This window comes from Papilio machaon, chromosome 13 (genome assembly GCF_912999745.1).
Source record: "Papilio machaon chromosome 13, ilPapMach1.1, whole genome shotgun sequence".
NCBI classification, from domain to species: domain Eukaryota; kingdom Metazoa; phylum Arthropoda; class Insecta; order Lepidoptera; family Papilionidae; genus Papilio; species Papilio machaon.
Window position 1 is genome coordinate 3,721,042 of NC_059998.1, and position 22,058 is coordinate 3,743,099.

The window sequence follows — 22,058 nt, forward strand, 5'->3', positions numbered from 1 at the left end:
CTGTTGTGTATTTATTTACCTTGAGTTCATGTTTGATCTGTGAGAAGAGTGACTTTGGTGTGAGGTTCTGCCAGTGCGCAGTGGGGGAGGTGGGAGCTGGTTGTTGTGGCGAGGCAGCACGCGGGTGTCTGCGCGCGCGACGACCGCGGGGACGCGCTCGGGCCGGCATGGGACACTCGGAGGGTGCTGCGGCCGGCGCGGGACAAGCACCCAGCAGACAGTTCAAGAAGTGCGCTGCTGCTGCACCAGTGCACATCGCTTCGCAATTCTGTAAACGTACAGCATAATTATTATTTAGACTCATCCGTATCGAGGCATAGAGTAGAACATGTCTAGATTTCCCATCCGGACAAATTAGTGTACACAAATTGCCCCACTCTTAATACATAGTTAACATTATGACAGTACAGTAGGACATTATGTGCTGGCATGGACTTTACCTGTAGATAGGCGGTGTATATATGTTTGGCGGCGCGCAGCAGCAGCTCTGCGATGGCGATGGCGTGCAGGTACTGTAGCGAGGCGTGCGGGCGCAGTGCGAGCGCGACGCGGCCCAGGTAGCGCACGTTGATGCCGCGCGCGTGCAGCGCCTCACTCAGCCCCGCACCGTCCATTGGCGCCGCGCTGTGCTCCAGGCACTCCCGCACCTAACACATTCTCATATCTTATATCATAAATGCAACAGTTTATGTGAAGGTATCGACGGAATCAATGGATCTTGATTAAATCTGGCACAGATGTAGAATACATAGGCTCCTTATAAAGTTTTGTATTTTAATTATGCACGGACGGGCAAAAGCTAGTTACATTTATAAATGTAAAATTCGCTTTAGTGTTGGTTTAAGATTGAACAATACCAAGTTTCACTGAACCTTAGCGGTAGTAATATTAGAGTAAAATGTCAAAGAAACTTCCTTCTATTTATCGGTTTTTTAATTCTTTGTAAAAAACGACTAAAAATCTAGATAAAATCGATGAGCCGTTACTTTAATGAAAAAAAAAACTAAAAGCTCTGAGGATGTGACGATAGCATCAAGAGTGGACTGTCATTTAAGTTTTCCATACATATATACATCATTATAGCGAAACAAAATAAAAATGTATTTCTATTTCACTATCTGTTATAATTAATTTATGAACTACTTAAAATACTACTTATTTTGAATTTTTCTAGTGAAATTTGACGGAAGATGTTGCTATGATTACAGTCCAGAGTACTTAGCATAAAATAAAGTGTTTCTTGCATATCAGTGGTACATTTAATGCTACTGTCACTCTTGATTAACAAAAGGCAGTATTTCTCTCCATTTTTAATGTCAAGTCAGTTGTTTATTTTCTTCAAACATGAACGTTGTAACCGATAACCTTCCTTTACGTTGATAAATAACAATTTTAAGGTATAGAAGTACTTACAAAGGCAGGTATTTGCGTGGTGAGGAGGAAGGCTGCAGCCTCCTTGACGAGATGTCGCTGACGTGCGAGTTGTTCTGGCGGTGCAGAGTGTTTGATGCCGGCTGAGTACACGTCGGGATTGAAGCGTACGTCAAACTCAGACTCCTTGAGAGATGCAACCGCACGAGCTGCTGACGCCACCACCGCACGGGATCTGTCACTACCTGATAAATAATCTCTATCATTGAAATATTCAAACATATCCTCAAACAATTTAGAGTAAATATTTATATATTTGACAAACATGTATTTGGAAAACAATTGTTTACAATTAATATTTGGTTTCTGAGACGAAAATCCACGTTTATATCTGTTTTATCAACGATAATGAGAGAGATGATATGTTTAATACAGTGATTTTGGTCTCAGAAACCAACAATTAGTATACTAAACTCAGCTAACACGTGTTCAGGATGCGGTACTGCTAAATAAGACTTAGTACACTGATCATTCTTAAAAAATAACAGTAATTATATAGATGTGGACTCCTGAAATACTAATTCAATAATTTATCGTAACATATACGTTTTACTTACTATCTGTCTCCTGTTTTTCTCCATTGCAAATCGAGTCTGTTATACTTTCGACTATTTTCTTAGCAACATCTGTATCAATGTCGGAGTAATTCTCGTTCAGTAAGATTTGTTCGTCTTTTTCCTTATCTTCTTTTTCTTCCTTAACTTCTTTAGCATTTTCAGGCTCCTTCTCTTTGGTAGTGTCTTCCTTTTTCGCTTCGACATTTTCTACTTTCTTTGCGTCAACTTTATCTTCTTTCTTTACCTCAGTTTTGTCTTCTTTCTTTATCTCAGCTTTCTCTTCCTTCTTTTTCGATTCCTTCTTTTGTTTCTTATCCTTTACTTCTTTCTCTTGACTCTTCGTTTCCCTCTTTTTGTCTTTTGTTTCAGTCTCTTTGGCTTCCTTCTTGTCTTCTTCTTTTTTCGCTTCGAGAGACTTCTGTTCAGAATTCTCACGCAGACGTTTCGCACTTAACTGTTGCAAGTGGAACGCAGCGTATCGTATAAACATGAAATAACGTGATCTAAAATTTAAAAAAAAACACTAAAGATTAAATATTTATATATATTATTCGCTGTCGCCCGCGACTCCGTCCACGCTGAAGAAAAAATAGAAAACGGGGTAAAATTTATCCTATGTCCGTTTCCTGGTTCTAAGCTACCTGCCCACCAATTTTCAGTCAAATCGATTCAGCCGTTCTTGAGTTATAAATAGTGTAACTAACACGACTTTCTTTTATATATATAGATATAAGATAGATTAGTTAATTACATTTTGTCATATAAATGTCAATAGATACTTACTCTACAAAACTATCAACTAATTCTTGTCTAAGGCAACAAAGTTTGTGTTTGTGAATAATTGGGAAGCCCATGGATTTAATATCTTCTCGCAATTCGTCGTCTTCCACTGAAAATAAATATATATGTATTGAAACATTTTATCTCACAGACATAATATGATTATTGGGGCTTCATTAATGGGTTAAAAAAACAAGAATTTTCGAATACCTTCCCTCCATATTCTTATCTGAGATAATATCTCGTAAGAATACCTTTAACACTATTTAAAAAGGGCATGTATGGATTTTGTTGCCTTTATGTCTTAGATTTAATTTAATTAATACTTATTAACACTGACATTGTAGGAAGTTGACATCAGGCGGGAAGGTGCGCAGCAGGTCGAGTATGTAATGGCGGCCATCGTTCCCAATGATGCCCTTGCACTCTACACTGGAGCACAGCTCCACAGTTTCCCCGTTGGCGCTGATCACTGAATGCGGCATTATCTTCAACTGCTGACCTGCTTTGCTTAACTGTAGACATAATAAATAAGATGTGAAGTACACAGTATATATATAAAAAGTAAAAAGACTCTCGGTTCTTACAGAAAAAATAGAAATAAAAAAAAATAACCGAAAAACATAAACTGTGATATTATATGTCATTTATTCTCCGTTTGAAAAAAAAAAGGAAAATTCATTTTTACACGCCTTCTTGACACTATTTGGACATTTTGAATTATTGCAACGTATGTTAAATTCAGCTAGCTGTTACTTTTAATAAAAAAATAAATGTGTTGAACTTACGAGCTCCATATACTTGGGATGTGAAAGCACAGTGGTGCCGAAGTCGATGCTGCCGTAGACGACGCTCTGCTCCTGCTCCTTCTCCAGGATGCCGGGTATGATGGACTGCGCCGTGACCCGGTACCCGCGGTAGTCCACCACCACCGTGCCCAGCGTGTGCAGCCCCGGCGTGTCCACTGCGCTGTACACGCGCACGCCTTGCAGGTCGTTGCGCTATGTACCGCAATACACATACATATAACTAAACACATTGACCAAAGTCGTCATTATTCCAGTCCAGCTGTGGAATCCAGCGCTGGATTACAGTGGAAAAAATATAAATCAACAATAGTATGCACAGTGTGGGTTCCAATGCAGGATTTTATCTTTTTAGTTGTAATTAGAGCTCAATTCGATAGCTGGACTGGAATAATCTAAACCGGGCATTATGAAAATTTATGATATCCGGCGTTGTAGTTATCTATACGTTTGCCTCTAGTATTATGTCAGATGATCTTATTTTATACTACTACACGTGTGACGTTTAATTGCTTGAGAACTTCCTTAGTGATTTTAGAACTAAATCTACATTAAGGGACTTTATAAACTCTACCAAGAATCTTGTAACCACTAGGGAAAAAATATAACTAATTTCTACTACATAATCAATCACATTTTGGGTTTAAAACTCACTGGTGCTACAAAAGCGGCCGCGTCACCACCCAAGTCCTTGTAATGGTCGCGCACGTCGAAGCCGAGCGAGAAGAATATATTGTTCCAGATGAACATTTGCATCTTGGGCTCCTCGCCGGGGTTGATGGCCATCACGTTACCGTCAACCACCGCCATAGCGCCGCGTGTCGCCGCTGCCACAAAGTCGCTGTGAACCTACATACATAACAAGTATTGTCAACAATCACTTTCAAACCCGATTATATTAGTTTCGTGAATGTTACCAGTATTCATCTAAATAAACGTAATTAAATGTCATTTTACATATACGGAACCATAATACGTTTGACCGGTTTTATCGCGTTGTATGAGCTTAAGCCCAGATCTCGTAAACCGTCTCGTTCGCACATTTTTGTATATATAATTCTTTCTTTTTCTTTCATTGGCATAATCCAGATCCGACAATATGAAATAAAGGTGTGTGAGATATGTTAGGCATGTGAGGTTCGTAAGGCATGTGAGGTTCGTGAGACATGTGAGGTATGTGAGGCATGTGAGACATGTGAGGTACGTGAGGCATGTGAGGCATGTGAGGTACGTGAGACATGTGAGGTACGTGAGGCATGTGAGATACGTCACCTTGAATATGGCCCGCTCCCGCAGCAGGCGCTCGGGCAGTGTGGCACGCGGCAGCTCGCGGGTCGTCTGCAGCTCCTCGTTCCAGTCGCGCGTCTGTCCCGGGATGTGCTCCTCGTAGCCCAGCTTCGATGAGAACGCTGACACAAGTACATAATAAACATTAAACTAACGTTTCCCTATACCTCTTAGTTATGATTGTGCGTTAGTACTCATAGTATAGTTAGTTTTCAGATATTTTGGTGGCTGTTAGCTTCGAGTGAGTGGCTTCGCAGACTAAAATTTCAGGTAAAGCGGGGTGTGGGGGGAAGGGTGACCTTGGGCCTTAAAGATATATGAAAAGAACAATACTATGTATACTTACTATCTTCAGCGCGTATCGCATCAACAGTGTGATCTAGCATGGGCGAGGCCCACTGGTACAGCTGGTAGGGAGTAGCGACGCGCTCGAAGGGATGCTTCTGCATACGTTTCTTCTGCACCAGCGCGAAGTTCCGCTTGAAGGCGGGCGATACAATGCTCAGTAACTCTATGAGCGAGTGGCACAACAGGGACGGGCTTGATGGACGAGGATTGAACACTTCGTCTGTGGACCTGATAAAAAAATAATTTATCTATACAATTAATAAAATTGGAATGTCTCAGAATATGTCCATATTTTTTTTGTTTAAATATACTAGTTGCTCGTATTATTTTGTTTGTGAGTTTTTAAGAAAACACACATTTGATGTTAATTGTGGTTTATAAATTTTACTCAACCGTAACTTTGTATGTCTTCTTCACTCCATAAGTTATTTATTTACAACTGAACTAGATGTTTCTCCGCCCTTTCTCCCAAGGTTTGTGAAGTTAACTTAGTGTTGTATGGATAACTTTGTGTTGTAATCTTGTATGTATAAATGTATAGAGTATATTACTGGTTGAGGTAGAATCCTCTGGGGCAGGCGGTGATGTGGAAGTGTCGGTCCTCGAGAGTGACGACGTGTAAGTACAGCAGGTCACCGCACATCTTGCGCGGACCTGGCGGCGGGTTCCAGCCCGAAGTGGTCAGCACCTGACATGTCATGTAGTCTTACTTCTTACTAATATTATAAATGAAAAAGTTTAAATGGATGGACGGATGTTTGTAAGAAGGTATTTCTGGAACAGCTCAACAGATCTTGATGAAATTTGGCATAGATGTCTGAGAGATCACATAGGCTATTAAGTTTTATTTTAATTGCGCACGGACGAAGTCGCGGGCGACAACTAGTAGTATATGAATAAAGATAGGCTGATAAAATTAAATTCACATTCACATACCAGCTACACAAGAAAACTTATCTACGAACTGTAATTGTCAATGCAAATTAATTAGACATACGATAAATTACAATTTTAAATACAGTCGAACCGGGATAAGGTAGAACTGGATAAGCACGAGTCATAATCCGGTTCCGACAGACGACCTCCATAAGCGATATATTCGGGTTAGAGATAAACATTTATAAGTGAGAATAATTCTCTTGCTGATCCAGGTTTGACTGTAAAGCCAATATTTATCTTAAAATCTAAAAAATATACATACATTTTTAAATAAAAAAATATTACCTTAAGGCATTGCGGTGCTTTATTTTCTTTAGTGAGTCCAGGATGTAGAGGCAGCAAGGGACGCTCTGTGCTGCCGGGCATTATGTAGTCTGGAGGTGTGCAGTCTACACTCTCAGGTCGGGATTTCTTCTTTTCTGTAACACAATACATTGCCAAATTAAAAACAATACTCGTTATTTGCTAATTAAAATTATATGTTTGACAAATGAATATATAGGTAATATGTTGCATGAGTATTTCTGCGAGATTTTGGGTACCAAATATCTAATTTTAACGCACTGTTCATAAGTAGTCAAGGTCTAATTGCCGCATTTTTACTGTGGCTTGTCGTTGTTTTTTTTTTTAGAAGCGTTCTTTGTATGTATGTTCCTTATTTGAATAATTTATTCAAGATACTTACCAAGTATATCTCCTTGAGTGATAATATTTAAGAAAGCTAACGAACTGCATTCCTGGCCGACGTACGCGTCCACGTAGTCAATAGACTTGAGTAAATCCCGCACATGACGCACGTGTATACGAGCCTCGCGCATCGTGTATGGCTCCTCTACAACCTGGAAATGGTTTACGATAGTACCAGTGAAACTGTTTCGTAATTGGACAATTCATAGCAGAAATTCATATATTAATAAGGATACATTGGAAGGGGTGGACCTAAGAAGAAACGGACGACTGTAATAACGAATTATAAAATGATTTTGATTACGAAACCTTGGTGAACCAATTCTCAATATTAACAAGTATATGAATTAATATATTATTCCTTGCCTTCTTTTTTAAAACTTAAAAAATTAAGATTTGAAGAGCTGTACATGTTACTTTAATAACATATTCTGTTTTAGGATTTAAGATACACTATTAAATTTCTATGCTTATTTCTTTTAAGAAGTTGGACTTATTTCAGCACTTACTTTAATTACTGATCCCTCTTTTAGACCTTCGATATTTTTTAATTCCGCAAAATTATCGAGAGTAACGCCATCTAGTTGCAAAGAAAAACATGTTCTGTGGCACGTGTCCTCGCGATCCATCAGTACTTGATGAATTTCTTGCACCAGCTCCATGCTGGAAACCTGCAATTATATAACGTATTTAACATTCGAATTTTAAATTAACATCATAACAACTTAAAAGTTTTAAACCTATAAATACCTGAATATCCAACGGTTCAGCTCCCGGGCTTACAATCTTGACGGTGAAACCCAAGTCTTGGATAAATACAACTTCACCATCCTTCTTTTTTTCATCTCCATCTTCACTCGGAGAAGATTCTCTGTCTTTATCACCATTTACCAGTTTGACTACGCCGTTAGTTTTTTCTAATTCACTTTCATTTTTTGTATTACTGACCTCTTCCTTTTTGTTATTTTCCGTCGCTTGATTAGTCGATGTCTTTTTCTTGTCGGTTTCATTACTCTTTTCTGTGGAATTCGCTTTTTTATTAATCTTCTTTTTATCATTCGTCTGCTTTGCTTCAGCCTCTGTCGCAGGCGAACTTTTAACGCAAATCATTTTCTTTACGTCTTCGGATTTATTACATTTATTATCATCGGAATCGCTGACGACTCCATTTGTAACTATTTTACCATTATCACTACTACTAATATCACAATCTGAATATAATTTTGGATCTCCATTGACAATGTTTTCATTAGAAATTTCTGTGCCATTTAAAATTGGTTCTTTGGTACTCGTTTCGTCCTTCTTACTGTCATCCGATTTCAACGTCGGATTTTCACCGTTGACCTTCGCCATGATTCCGTTAGGCTTGGCTTGTTGTGGCTTCTCCATATTTACTTTAGATTTTTGACCATCTGGAAACAGAAATTGAGCATTAAGAACTAATTTATGTACGCCTAGAACCTTTAGAAGGTTTAAACGATTTAGAATGAATATGTACCGGCATTCGGAGTGAAATGCGGTGGTGCGGTTTGTGGCATATTAGTTTGTGGCGAGGTCTGAGGCGTGGTCTGAGGCGAGGTCTGAGGCGAGGCTTGGGACTGAGGCCTGCGCGCGGCGGCGGCGGCGTACGAGACGCGCGGAGGCGAAGGCGCGGGCACTCCGCCGCCGCCCTCGTCGTCGGCGCGACCGTTGGGCGTGCTCGCGTGACCGTTGCTACAGCCCACGACCTTAACACCTATCTCCTTTTTCATTTTCAACCGTTGCTTGCTCTCCGTTTTATCGACTAAACGAACAATGCAAATAAACAAATTATTATTTGATTGTTTAACAAAGAAACCGCGCCCTGTTGCAGGCGGGTCAGTCGATAGGTTACTTGACGGACCACAAACAGATAAGAACATTCACAGCGAGAAGACAATACAATAATAGATGAGTAATCACTACTGCGTAAGTAAGAGGAACATCATAAATTTTTCTTATGAACTTCTTTTTCTTTAATCTTAAAGAAAATCAGGGTATATGTTCAAAAGCGAGGTGGCATTCATTTAAAATTCTAGAACTGCTCTATCATAGAATCAAAAGACATGCACGAAATCTATTCATCGATGGGGAGAGTTAACGTTATTAATGCATCGCGAAATTATATTTGAAGATTAAAGATTTGGGAAGTAGCATATTAGTTTCGGTTTCGAAAGAACATTCGGTAACGATCGGTGCGCGGGGGGCGCAGCGCACGTCTCGTCCCGTGACCGAGGTGCGGCGAGGCACACGTGGTCTGCGCTGGCGTGCCGCCAACTATCTCCAAAGGAGAGTCAATAATAGACGGCAACGGGATGCCGCCAACAATAGACGCCATCCACACCGCTATACCGTGTGCTCACACTCTTCTAACCCAACGCCGATCATTCGAAACACATCAATATATTTGACCGCACAACTTCCATCACAAGATGTAGTACTTTTGCGGCATTTCAGTTATTCACAAAGAATTTTATAGTTAAACAATATGTCAGTGTAATGATATTTATGCAGAGAAATAGCAATGAAATATCTTTGTTGACCTAATTTATAAAGGCGGAGTATATTTTGTCTTACGTATATGATAAGAGTGGCGCAACTACTGCGATCATTGTGTTGATAATATAAACGCGCTCGTCACTCGTTTGACGAACGAGTAATAATATAATAGCACCAGCTAAAAAACTCTAGTAGGAGGGAAGATATGCCGTATCTTTAAAAATGTTTGAATTTATCGTCACAACAAGATAACAGACGTAAGCCCATGCCTCTAGATTAAATCAAAACTGATAACAAGACGGTGACATGATTTTTTTCTTCGAGGCGAGTGTACTTTATCGTTCAGCGAACGTTTTCCAGTTGAACGGGAAAGGAATAGATAACAGAAAATAAGAATACTTATATAGTTTTTCAAATACTTGAGCATTTACAAAACTACAAGGCAATGAAGGATTTTTGGTGTATGATACTTCGTTTTAAGCTTGTGTCCGAGAGTTTCCATTAATCAATCTGGACAGCTATCTGAAAGTCTTCATCTGTGTCAGATAGTGTAACTCTTTGCGCATAGTAGAAAGTGTAGTAATTTTATTCTAGTTCGAGGATAAAAACAGCGAGTTCAGCAAAAGAAATCTGACAAGTGTAGCAATGAATAACATTATACATCCATGTGGCGCATCGTAATGCCTTCTATTTTTTACGCACTATAATTTTTTTTTTATGAACCTATTGAAAGACATAATATATTGAACGACAAATAAGAAAGTCCGGTTGTATGTACATAAGTATATATAAATTATTGAATTGCAAAATTTTTCAGAACGTTTGTCCTACTTAAGTGCTCTTAAAATAGAATGTTAACCCTTTGCACTCGAGGGCTCCGGAGCGGAGCCATTTAAAATTTGTCTTCAAACTCGAGGGCTCCGCTACGGAGACAATGGAATTAATTTTCAGTTTTTAACATGAGAACAAAAACAAATCGTAAAAATTAGTTATAGGATATTTCGCTGTTGGTGACAAATGACGATCGCGGCTCGCAGATTGTTATGCTCTCGATAACAGCACACAATCGCGGTTTGAGCAACATTCCGCATTCCGCACTTGGATGCAAGTGAGTTCAGTCGTGTTATTCAGCAGTAGAGTGTATATCAGATTCTAGTTTATCTGTTGTTTTTATATTTTGAATTCATATTTATATCCCCGATATGGCAAATAAAAGAAAAATTTGTGAAAATTATAGTGATATTGAAAGTAGTAGCGACGAATTAGAATTTGAAGTTCATGGTGAACATTACAGAAATAACATAGACGCTCTTGGCCGTGATGAAGCAGACAATATTGAACTAAGCCATGAATCCGATTCTAATGATAGTGATATATTTCCTGTAGTACGACGACACATACCGAGAATTGAAAGTGATATTGAGGGATTTGAAAGTGATACAGAAGGAAATGTAGAAGACACAACAGATTCAACTGGAAATGACGAATGGATGGATGTTTCGGAAGTGGATAATATCCCATCTCCTATTGATTTTGATATTTCACCTCGAATTGCCGGACCACAAATTTCCAACGATATAAAAGAACCGTTAGATTTTTTTCAATTATATTTTACAGATACATTGATTGATTCCATAATAAAAGAGACAAATGATTACGCAAATTCAAGATTGCGTGGAAGGCAATTGTCAAGGAGATCAATATGGAATACATGGAGTGATGTTAATCGGAAAGAATTTCTGGCCTTCATCGGAGTGATCTTGAATATGGGAACCATGCCGGTTGCAAATCTCCAGGAATATTGGTGTACCAAGTTCACCAGTAAAATTCCATTCTTTTCAGACGTATTTACCCGAGATAGATTCCAGCAAATATTTTGGATGCTTCATTTACACAAAAATGCACCAGTAGGCAGAAATACGTGCTTAAGGACTCGCATTCAAAAAGCCAATAACTTTTTACAAATTCAAAATTTTCCGAACATTTTATACCGTATCAGTCGATTTGCGTTGATGAATCCGTTATAAAATTTAAGGGTAAAATATGTTTTATGACATATAATCCAGCTAAACCCACTAAATGGGGAATTAGAATTTACGTTCTGGCCGACTCAACTACCGGTTATGTTTATTCGGTTTTACCTTATTACGGCAGTATTACTTCTGAAAATCTCATAAGACCTGATCTGCCTGTCAGTTCCAGAATTCCTTTAGACCTGTACAGAAAACTATTGGACAATGTTCCTAATGCTAAAGGTTATCATATGTATACCGACAGGTATTATACAAGCATACCCCTTGCCGAAGAACTGCTAAAAATGAATTGTTTCCTCACCGGCACAATCAAAACAAATAGGAAATATTTACCAACGACAATAAAAAAAACCGCAATTTGTAAGAGACAGGAAAACAGTGGCTTACAGAAAAGGCAAAACCCTAGTTCTCGCATGGAAGGACAAAAGGATTGTCACTTTGTTAAGTACTCGTAATGAAGCGGGTTTGACATCGGTTGATAGAAGAGTACGTGGTGGTGAATTGGTCAGAATACAAAAACCTAAAATTGTTATCGATTACACAAAAAATATGCGTGGAGTAGATCGGGCCGACCAATATGCTGCAACATATTGTTTTCTGAGAAAATCCCTGAAATGGTGGAGAAAACTATTTTTTTGGGGGATGGAAATGTGTACCGTAAATGCATATATATTGTACACTTCTGTTAAAAAAATAAATAATGAAAAACCAATGACACACTTGAAGTTTGTAAAATTGTTGGTGGACCAATTGATTGGGAATTTCCGACAAAACAGCACATCTCGAGAATACAGTTACACACCAAATACGGAGGCCAGACTCAACAACCACCTACATATTATACGTTCTGGAACCAAGAAAGATTGTGTAGTGTGTTCGAATAGAAAAATTCCAGGCGAAAGACGGCAGACCCATTATTTTTGTGATACCTGTCTAGAGAAGCCAAGATTACATATTGGCAATTGCTTCGAGAGGTATCACACTTTGGAAAATTACAAAATGTAATAATTTTATAATTTTTTTATATATCCTAACATTTGTATCCATAAACAATTAAAAAAAAATAATAACATACAACGATGACTTTTCTTTCAATGCGTATATCATGAACTTACATGTGAATATGATCTTTTCACTCAAATGGCTCCGAGTTGCTGGTAATATGACTCAAAAAAAACTTCGAGTGCAAAGGGTTAATAGAGATTGCAGTATTCTAGGGAAGGACATACAATAAATGTAGTATTTTAAATTGCCTCACAATTATTACGTGATAATTGGTTACTACGTAACAAATAATTACGTTCATCTTAGACATTATATGACCATTGGAATGGTTAACAACTTCTTTGAATATTTTAGGTCTTCTATACTTCGTTATCGTGGAACAATGCGAGTTTCTAAAAACAAATGTATTGTTGTTTGAAGACTGCAAGCAACAAAAATATTTAGAATTTGAGATAAAACATGGTAAGCGACGACGACAGTGTAAGCAGCCACGGATTCGATCAATGAATAATGCAGAGGGGTGCGTCGCGGATGGCACAGGGTGAATATTAAACTTTTACTCACCGACTGTTACGAGTGTTTCCCTTGAACCTTATTGTATTGAATTCTGTTAAACGTGCGCTTTTTAATACAATAGAAACAAACGTCACGGACATTGATTTAGCCAATGACATCTTGGATTATTGACATTTTCTTATACAATAACTATCAAAAACTTATGGAATACTGACAAGATATCACGAATTGTTTTTATTTACATTAAATGGTGTACGCAGCATATTTTCGCAAACTCAATACTAAAATACAATAATATTCTGATTATTTATTTAAGGACATCGAACCAAATCAATTTTAGAAATATAATTTATATCTTTTTATATTTATTAAATTGTCAAAAAGGCCTTATAGTTACTTATATGATATGTTTTTAATTTGTTTTACAGCGTTTATAGAAGCTGCATTGTTAAGATAAACGCATCTTTCATCATAACGTTTTTCTTATCACTTTTGCTCTTACTTAAGTAATCCATCGTTATCATACTTCTATAGAACGAAGAACGTAGATTCGTAAAATTATTTAAATCATAGTAACCGTGATCAGTATCAAAGCCGTAGTAATGAGTCGTCATTTCCCTTTAAATATCATTGATGTTACAACTAACAAACCCGTTTTAATAGTTCAAGTGCAACCAAAAACTGAATGAAATTGAAGGCAACATCGAAATAGAAAGCTTGATTATTAGATAATCACTGAAACTGGTTTATAAGTTTTTATTTTTTACAACGGTTTTTCCGTCATTTTTTTTAACCTACTTCATCTCAGAAATTTAAAATGCCTCGGTTTATTTATGTTTCTTAGCTGTTGCAGCTTTATAGTGATAGTAGAAGATCATAAACTCTATAGTTCAACGAAGCCCTTAGCAAGTACACAGCGGAGTGCACCCGGCATGGCAACCGACCTCATTAATGTTGCGCAACGCACGCCCGCTCGAACGCGGAGTTCTTGGCTTTTGGTTTATTTCAGATCAGTGTGAAGCCAATTCTACAGTACAATGAGGTCTACCGTTGCCAAAGTAAAACGAATTATCGGAAGTATCTGAAGCTGAATTCACTCTTGTACTATTTCTGTAATAATCAAAGTGATCATGATCCATAGATAGTAGAATCTGATCCGGATCGAAGGACCAATGTACGGTGTTTGTTATAATCAATTGTAACGAGAAGAATTTGATGAATTTTGATGGTTAATAAATATTACAAACAAGAAAATTGCGGTATATTTGTATAAATAACATTATATCATGTTCATTAAGTGTTATTATACGAAAGTCCCGAGACTTATTGAATAAGATTTACGATTTTACTATCATCTGATCATCGCAACAGAAGAAAACTATCAGAAAACAATAGGTAGGAGAGAAATCTTTGTGCAAATACGAACTGCCTGCTTACACCATTGTTTACTATTAAAGTTAACAATAGAGATTAAAAACAATTTTTTCAATGCGTCTGACATCATCCATCAAAGAATATAATTATTATTATTCAAGTGAATTGCACTTATTTTAAAATTATGCTCTTAAAATAACAAGTAAGCAATAAGGTATTTATTGATGAATTATTTATATTTTTTGCCCTTGCATCATCATTTAGAAAATTTGTGCAGCGCCCCTATCGTAATTTACAACGAAAGTGTCAAATTAGTTTTGACATAATATACGATGACATACGAAGGCGCTTGTCGCAAATATTCGTGCTCGGCCTACTGGGTTTTAGAAATGACGTTTTACGCATCATGCACGCATTCGCAATTATTGTTTACAAATTGTGCTATAAAGGTTGTAGTTAAAACAATAGGGGTACACAGAAACAGCATAAATCAGAGTAGGTACTTTGCTCGATTAATCTACATAGAACTTACAATGTAACTGAAAAGTAAGAGTACAAACTCACATCTATGGGAACGTCCTTTAATCACGTGGGGCTTGAAAGGAGGGGGGGATGGTTCCTAAAAATATCACGAAATATCGCGAGTATATTTATTTTCACTGATAACGTAAATTTAATAAAACGTGGAATTACTTCGTTAGGTCTGTCTTCTGTGTGGTCGTGGTATTTCACCGGTCGACCCGACCCATTCATGCACCCAACAAATATTGTTGTTGCGGTATGTACCATATTATCAGAGTGGTGATGGGGGTCAATAAGTTGCTAAAAAAAACACCGCGTAATTAACGGACGATCTCTTTGGAAAAATAGAGAACAATATATTATTGTACTGCGGTCAACGCTTACGTTAGTTTTCACTACTGGAAACCGGGCATCGATGGTCGAGATATATGTTTTCATGGTTTCAACTGAGACAAAATATTCGCACGATCTTCGTATTTCAAGTGTTAATCGATTTGATGAACATCAGACGAGGTATACTGTCAATGTATATAATGATAGACTGACCTTTTTCACATTTATGAGTGTATACACTTGATCTTATGGTATTCAACGATAAAACAACTTTAATGTCGTAATACTTGTATACGGATATAATTGTTCTCTGTCTATTTCAAAGAGAATGCGTGGGGTGGCAATATTGTTGCAATACACATGTTAAGACTATGAAAACTCACAGTCAGATTTTGAATATTAATGTTAGTTATTAGTTTGGGAGTCGCGTTACGAGTGTGCTAAGACTTGAGCATGCATAATGTAAGACTAGAGATAACAGAGTGACGTTGTGTACGTGGCCTACATGCGCTCTGATATTAATTAACACGTCCGCTAACTCTGTCAAAAACATATTTGACCTAGTACGACCTCTTTTCCTAATTCCTTTCACGCTTACACTGGATGAATGAACAACCAGAACTTATGTACGGCCCAAATATTACAAACAAAAAAAAAGTTAATAACCTAACAACACGTTTTCGAAATAAATAGTCTTTTTACCTCGAGTTTCATCGCTATGAGTAGGCAAGATATTTATTAGTCAGTTTATCTCAATCCAGAGGTGATAAGACAATTATCGAATCCTTATTACGTGTCCAAAATGTCATGCAATGTAATATTTTACATACTCTCGACATAACGCTGCTTTAAGAAACAATAACTTCTCTAACAGAACTTTTTAATCCAACTCAAACAATAACGATCTTGACTGCTCAATATTTTACAATAAGGTCGCAATATTGTAAACTTTTCTACTAACGCAAATGTTCCGATATTAATCAAGCATCACAACCAATAATATATCTTTTATTAAACAACGACATCTTCATTCATGTTCATGATCAGTCACGGGAGCGAGGACAAATTTTATGGCAGACACATTTATACGCAACAAATTTTATGTCCAATTATTATACGTATACTTTCTCTGTTATTGTGTTAACATGACCTCATTAATGGAAACAAGCTATGGTCAGTTTTATTAAATACTATACAAAATTCCGTGGTGACAAATATAGTTTGCCAAAATTTTGGCATCAGTTTGATCAAAACAAGTTGTGCCTGATGTTTGGCTTCAACCATAATTATCTTCAGTAATTTTATAATATCGGCTCAAAGTTTTACAATATCGCGTTATCGACCCGTAAACAGTGTGCCAATCAGATTTTGTTAATACAGTAAAAATTACATTGAAAGATTAAATTACGGCAGTAGATTATTTTCATACAAATATAAATAAAGAGCGATTTAGTATGATGTTGCTTAATATGAATAATATAGAAAAAACATTAAATCGATACAGAGGATAATACAGATAAGAAAAATATTAATAATATAATAAAGAGACGACTATTTCTACCAACATATCTGACAATATCTGATAGATTTATGATACGAAAAAAATTATTATTTGTTTTATCAATTGTCTTGTATTATGTTTAACATGTCTCTAGGTCTGTATTACAGAATAGATACCTCCCTTTGTCTTCGTTCACAAACTATTCTTCTTTTACAATTAACTAGTCAACGGCCAGCAATAACCAGTTTAAACTCAAAATCTCAAGTCACCGTTGAACATTACGCGAGGTTAGAATTTTTTACATAAATTGGACAGTCACGACGATGACATATTCCGTAAGTCAACACCTACACCTAACCTAGCTTGAGTTACATATTAACTACGTACCCTCAAAACACGACCAAGACCCCAAATATTTTGTTATGCGACAAAAAGTCAGAGAGTCGCCTGAAGTAAATATCAACCCTCAACATGTGTGTTTAGGTTACTTTTTAAAAATTAAAATGACCAAATACCATCTTGATTTAAAAATTACCATTAAAAAGTAAGAAAAACCTTTAAATTATCGAAACAATATCTTCATCTTGTTGACCCAATATTCCACGGGAAAACTTGTAGGTACTGATTTACGCCCTCATAAGAGTAACCGATGTTTATAATATTAATAAAGGTAACTGAATTCATGATCATTGCTAATTACACCTCGCTCCGCAAGTTACAATAAATATGCTTCTCGTATTCTCCCAGTAATTGATCCCTCGAACTATACTCGTTACAAACGGTCTTCGATACGTTACTAAATTTGATAATATTTTTATAGAAAGGGGACAAAGCTACAAGAACTTTTATCATATAGCAATTGCTGATACATAAAGAAACAATGCGGTCATTACAAAGACTAATATTTCTTGCTACTCATTATAATTATGTATAGATAAAAGCGGCTACTTATTACTCTACTATAGCTTATATACATAAAACACTTCTCATTCAATAGTTTGAAGCACGCAAATTTTAAAACAAAAATCCAATCACTATACAAAACGAATCACGCTTTATATCACTATTCCTGCATGCTCAGAATAACAATCATATAAAAAAAAACTATTCGAACAAACAAATTGTTATGTCGTGATTTAATGTCAAAATATATTCAGACAATCGTAACATTATTTCGTTTTCTTATTTATCGTCTTCTCTGCTTAATAAATCGGTTCATCCTTCTATCGTATCTTACCGGATGGTCGCGTCGACACATGTTCCACTATCAAAGCACCTGTACAAAAATACTATCATCTCCCTCATTTACTTGAAATAAACAGAGATAGTAATATGTTTCATCAAGTGGTTACAGCTGTGAAAAGTCACGGTTACAGTCTCGCCGTGCATTAACTCAAACTCGTAAAATAATATACCGCCGCTCGTCTATTCCTATCAACTAACCCAATTTTTGTCACTAATGCTGTGTGTTACTCAATCAACAGCATGCATTTCGTTTCGACGTTAATTAAAGCAATAAATAAATACAGTCGGGCAAAAAAAATCGGGGTTTTTACAACGAATAAAACTTTACAGTTTGTCTCTATACCTGATAGTCTCGATGTTTAGAAACGTCTAAATGTAAATACACACATTGATTTTTATTTATGTAAATAAAAGAGGAAATCAGAAACGCAGATACGTTTTTAATTGAAGATTCTCTTTATATTTATACTAGCGACCCGCCCCGGCTTCGCACGGGTGCAATGCAAAATATACCTACTACAGAATAAATGCACAATTTATTTAAGGTACTTAAATGGATAATGATTAATGCTGTATTGTTTAAAATCACTTCGTAAAAGAATAAAAATGGTTATGCTGGGTTATCCCTAAGAGATAGACATATACCATCGCGGACTTTTTTGTTGAACTTTTTAAGGTGAACAATACTGTAGTACATTATTTTGGTCTATCTCGTAGGGTTCAGCCAGCAGCGTTTGCAATATAAGCGCAAAAAAACGTGCTTATTTACGACATCACATTAGAAAACTTTAAATTTATCAGTGTTTCTCTACTATATTATGCATTTATTATACATACAAACCTTCCTTAAGAATCATTCTATCTATTAAAAAAAACCGCGTCAAAATCCGTTGCGTAGTTTTAAAGATCTAAGCATACATACGGACATACAGCGAAAGCGACTTTGTTTTATACTATGTATTGATAAAATTTTATTTTATAAAGATCCGTGTGACGTCTTTCTTATAGCTACTCAATTAATGTCGAAAGGTTATTTCACTCATAAATGAACGCGATTTTTGGTGATGGCTTCCTTTTTTTGGTGTCGGTGAAATCTTCCAAAGATAGAGCACGGCGCCCTGTGCCGTCACCTCATCTCGCCCTTCTTTAACACCGCTACTGTCTGTAGCCATAAACGAACTGTTTGCAGCTAAGCTAATATTTGTATCTCTTTATATAATAAATCGAAACTACGAGTAATTAACCAAACATAATGTCCCCGAATGGCAAATATCACTACGATTACACGAAGAATTCAAATGTAGACAGTCTACGTATGGTTTTGTATTTCAAAACCTTCAGTTCAATAATGTGTCATCGTGTTGTCATACCGTTATTAACTACGCATATCGAGTAACATGAAAGGTAGAATTAGGACTTAATGAGTAACATACATATAGATAGAATAAAAAAATAATAAACTTTTATTAACCTTTACTCAAAACTAGCTGTCGCCCGCGACTCCTTCTGCGCGGAATTAAAAAAAACTTAACAAGTAGCTTACCGGAGATACCTTCAAATATCCATCCATCCATCTAAACATTCGCATTTATAATGTTAGTAAGATGGGAACAAAAGCTATTGTATTGTACTTAGGTTACTTTGCCGCAAATACAGTCGAACCTGGATAAGCGCTCTCGTTTATCTAAGCATATGCGAGAAAATAATTGCGGTCCTTGGAAGAGCCCAAAGGACCGCAATTATTTTCTCTCTTATAGAGGTTTCTTTCTAACCCCAGGTTTCTCGCTTATCGAGGTCGTTCTTCGGGACCGGAGAATGACTCCTGCTTATATTACTTTCTCACTAATTTATTCGAGTTTATCCTGCTCAGGACTGCAGCAGTGATCCTACAGTAATTAGACGCAAGCTTGTGTCTATTGTGGTGTTACAAAATGTTCTAAAGTTATTTTCATTGTCCCACCTTTTTATGGAACAACAAAAGTGTGAATAAAAAACTGTTAACCTGACTCCATATCAGGTGCTAAATAATTTAAGATCTATCGTATACTTAATCAAACTCACACGATTGAAAAAACTTGTGAGTAAAATCTCTACAAGAGGCAATATAAGATTCTTATCGTAAGTGAAGAAATCACAACGTTATCGTGTGTGGGTAAACTAAAAAGGATCAATCAGAGCTGTCAACCGATTTAGGTTTTTTCTTTAAAATATATCTGTCGAAAATGTTTTCTACGTCAAGGTAGAAAATTACATTGAAAGTTAGCCGTTAGCCTAAAAATAGGTTTGATTATTTCGATGTAATAAAATTTATCATTCGTTTCTTACGAGCTTTTAATGTCTATTATAAAACAATAATTACCATTAAGAAATTGAAAGTAAAAGGAAATGTTTATTTTTTTGGATCTACGTGTTAAATTTTGACCCTACTATTACATGTTGTAAGTCAATTTTTCTTCACACCAAGGTGTACCACCACCCTAACTAAAGTATTTAAAGCCATTTTCAGTGTCGGTATTAGGGTTGGGCACGGTTGTGTGACAGACCAGGGCGCTGCACAAAAATGAGCTTCACAGGTCTGCGAATTATACACTCAGTTAATTCTATTATCCTCCTCAAAGGGAAATAGCAAATGGCGCCGTAGAATTTTCACCCAGGGCGTTAGAGTTAATACTGTTACCAGTAATGCCCAGGCATTGTCACTCTATCTTTGCCAAAATTGCGATAGTTAACGTTTGAAGTCATCATGACATTTTATCATGTATCGCGTTTGCACAAACATTGTAACAATTCCCTCGCTTGTCGTTATCTAAATAACGCACAAGATAGTAAATTATACCTTCATTTTGTACGCATATATCCAGTTTATCATTCAAACAGTCATCCTTTGCCTATCCGAAAACTTAATTAGTGTAGAACACAATAAATTAAAGATATTCTATGGAAAAACATCGTTTATAACTCCGCATGTGTTTAAACCATGATAAAGTTTTAATACGAATGAATTCTCATTAGATTATGGTATATATCATAGAAGACAGAATTGTTCGAGAAAGTACAACACTAGTTTAAACAAAGACTATAGGTAAAAATGCCCTGAAAAATTAAATTTAACAACCCAAAAACAATTACAGTAAAAAGGCTTAAATTTAACGTAATGAACATTGAAGATAGTTAATATTTAGTATCTATTTACTTTTAGGGTATATAAACAAATTTAGGTATAATGCTGTGATAGAAATTTCAGATTGTTTACCAGTATAATAATAGTACGATTTATTTCAACTTCCATGTAAAACACCTATGCACTAGTGTATAATATAGCTGGTGATGGGGAAGCCCGCTGTATGTCTAGACGTCCAAAGCTCACATAATATGTTGTAAATTAAGTTAGATATATGATATTCAAATTCAGAATTGCTTAGAAACCTGCGAAACAATATTCTATTTACAGTTTTGATGGTAAGTTTTTCAGTTATTACGGAGGAAGAGTTTTTTTTTTCTTTATTTATTTAACAGGTCATCCATTTAAATTAATGGTCGAGTCAGTGTATGTATTGTGTTACTGGCAATTCTTTAAAGAAAAGTTATGTGCAGCAGCTTCAATGAAGCGAGAGTAAACTCATTATTAGCTGTTTCATACAAGGCTAATGTGATTATGACAGATGTTAACTGCAATAGCAACCTCTAAACACTTCTGTTTATCGTACAGTTACCATTGCAGCGTAGCGTTCGTTTTGTAACGTAATGATTTTCGTATACATATGTTCTTAAATGACATACATTTAGGATAAACATGCGTAGTTTACGTATGAAATATGTCACGAATTATTGTCAAATAACCATTACTGTGTAACTTCAAAACATGTTACTTTACTCATATTGATTTTATTTTTGAAGAATAAATGAACCCCGCCAGGTATTAAAAAGGAGATGCATTGAGAACACTCAGCGTAATGTAGACTTGTTTATTCTAATAAGAATCCAATAGGATTTGATATTGTTCAAATGGTCTGGGTGCGTACAAACATAGAAGATTACGCCGACTAGACTAATGGTACTAGAAAACAAGCTCATGATAGAAACAAGCTGATGCTCTATAAAAAATTGTAAACAATGAGCTTTTTGGATATGGAAGTGAATTCCATGATAGGTAAAGATTTCGCAATACTTTTCTAAA

The 22,058-nt window shown here is 36.3% G+C and overlaps 2 protein-coding genes across 4 annotated transcripts in view; one reads left to right on the forward strand and one right to left on the reverse strand.

Annotated features, from left to right (window-relative positions):
• LOC106717904 (clustered mitochondria protein homolog) overlaps window positions 1-22,058 on the reverse strand; it is a 30,220-nt gene that overhangs the window by 3,168 nt on the left and 4,994 nt on the right. For 2 of the 3 annotated variants that reach the window (XM_045680747.1, XM_045680746.1), the window contains 16 exons: window positions 8,334-8,618; window positions 7,586-8,247; window positions 7,345-7,506; window positions 6,834-6,987; window positions 6,434-6,567; window positions 5,761-5,897; window positions 5,208-5,437; window positions 4,847-4,983; window positions 4,229-4,423; window positions 3,557-3,769; window positions 3,109-3,283; window positions 2,772-2,877; window positions 1,989-2,491; window positions 1,414-1,616; window positions 441-647; window positions 20-268 (listed from right to left, as the gene is read on the reverse strand). In XM_045680747.1, the coding sequence (XP_045536703.1) occupies window positions 20-268; window positions 441-647; window positions 1,414-1,616; window positions 1,989-2,491; window positions 2,772-2,877; window positions 3,109-3,283; window positions 3,557-3,769; window positions 4,229-4,423; window positions 4,847-4,983; window positions 5,208-5,437; window positions 5,761-5,897; window positions 6,434-6,567; window positions 6,834-6,987; window positions 7,345-7,506; window positions 7,586-8,247; window positions 8,334-8,618 (3,752 nt within the window). The remainder of the gene's footprint in view (window positions 1-19; window positions 269-440; window positions 648-1,413; window positions 1,617-1,988; window positions 2,492-2,771; window positions 2,878-3,108; window positions 3,284-3,556; window positions 3,770-4,228; window positions 4,424-4,846; window positions 4,984-5,207; window positions 5,438-5,760; window positions 5,898-6,433; window positions 6,568-6,833; window positions 6,988-7,344; window positions 7,507-7,585; window positions 8,248-8,333; window positions 8,619-22,058) is intronic. The other variant, XM_045680748.1, reaches the window with a different exon arrangement.
• On the forward strand, window positions 10,213-12,576 carry LOC123721602 (piggyBac transposable element-derived protein 4-like). The gene is made up of 2 exons (XM_045680749.1): window positions 10,213-11,282; window positions 11,832-12,576. Exons 1-2 carry the CDS (start codon window positions 10,555-10,557, stop codon window positions 12,388-12,390), a joined length of 1,287 nt encoding a protein of 428 aa, XP_045536705.1. The 5' UTR covers window positions 10,213-10,554; the 3' UTR covers window positions 12,391-12,576.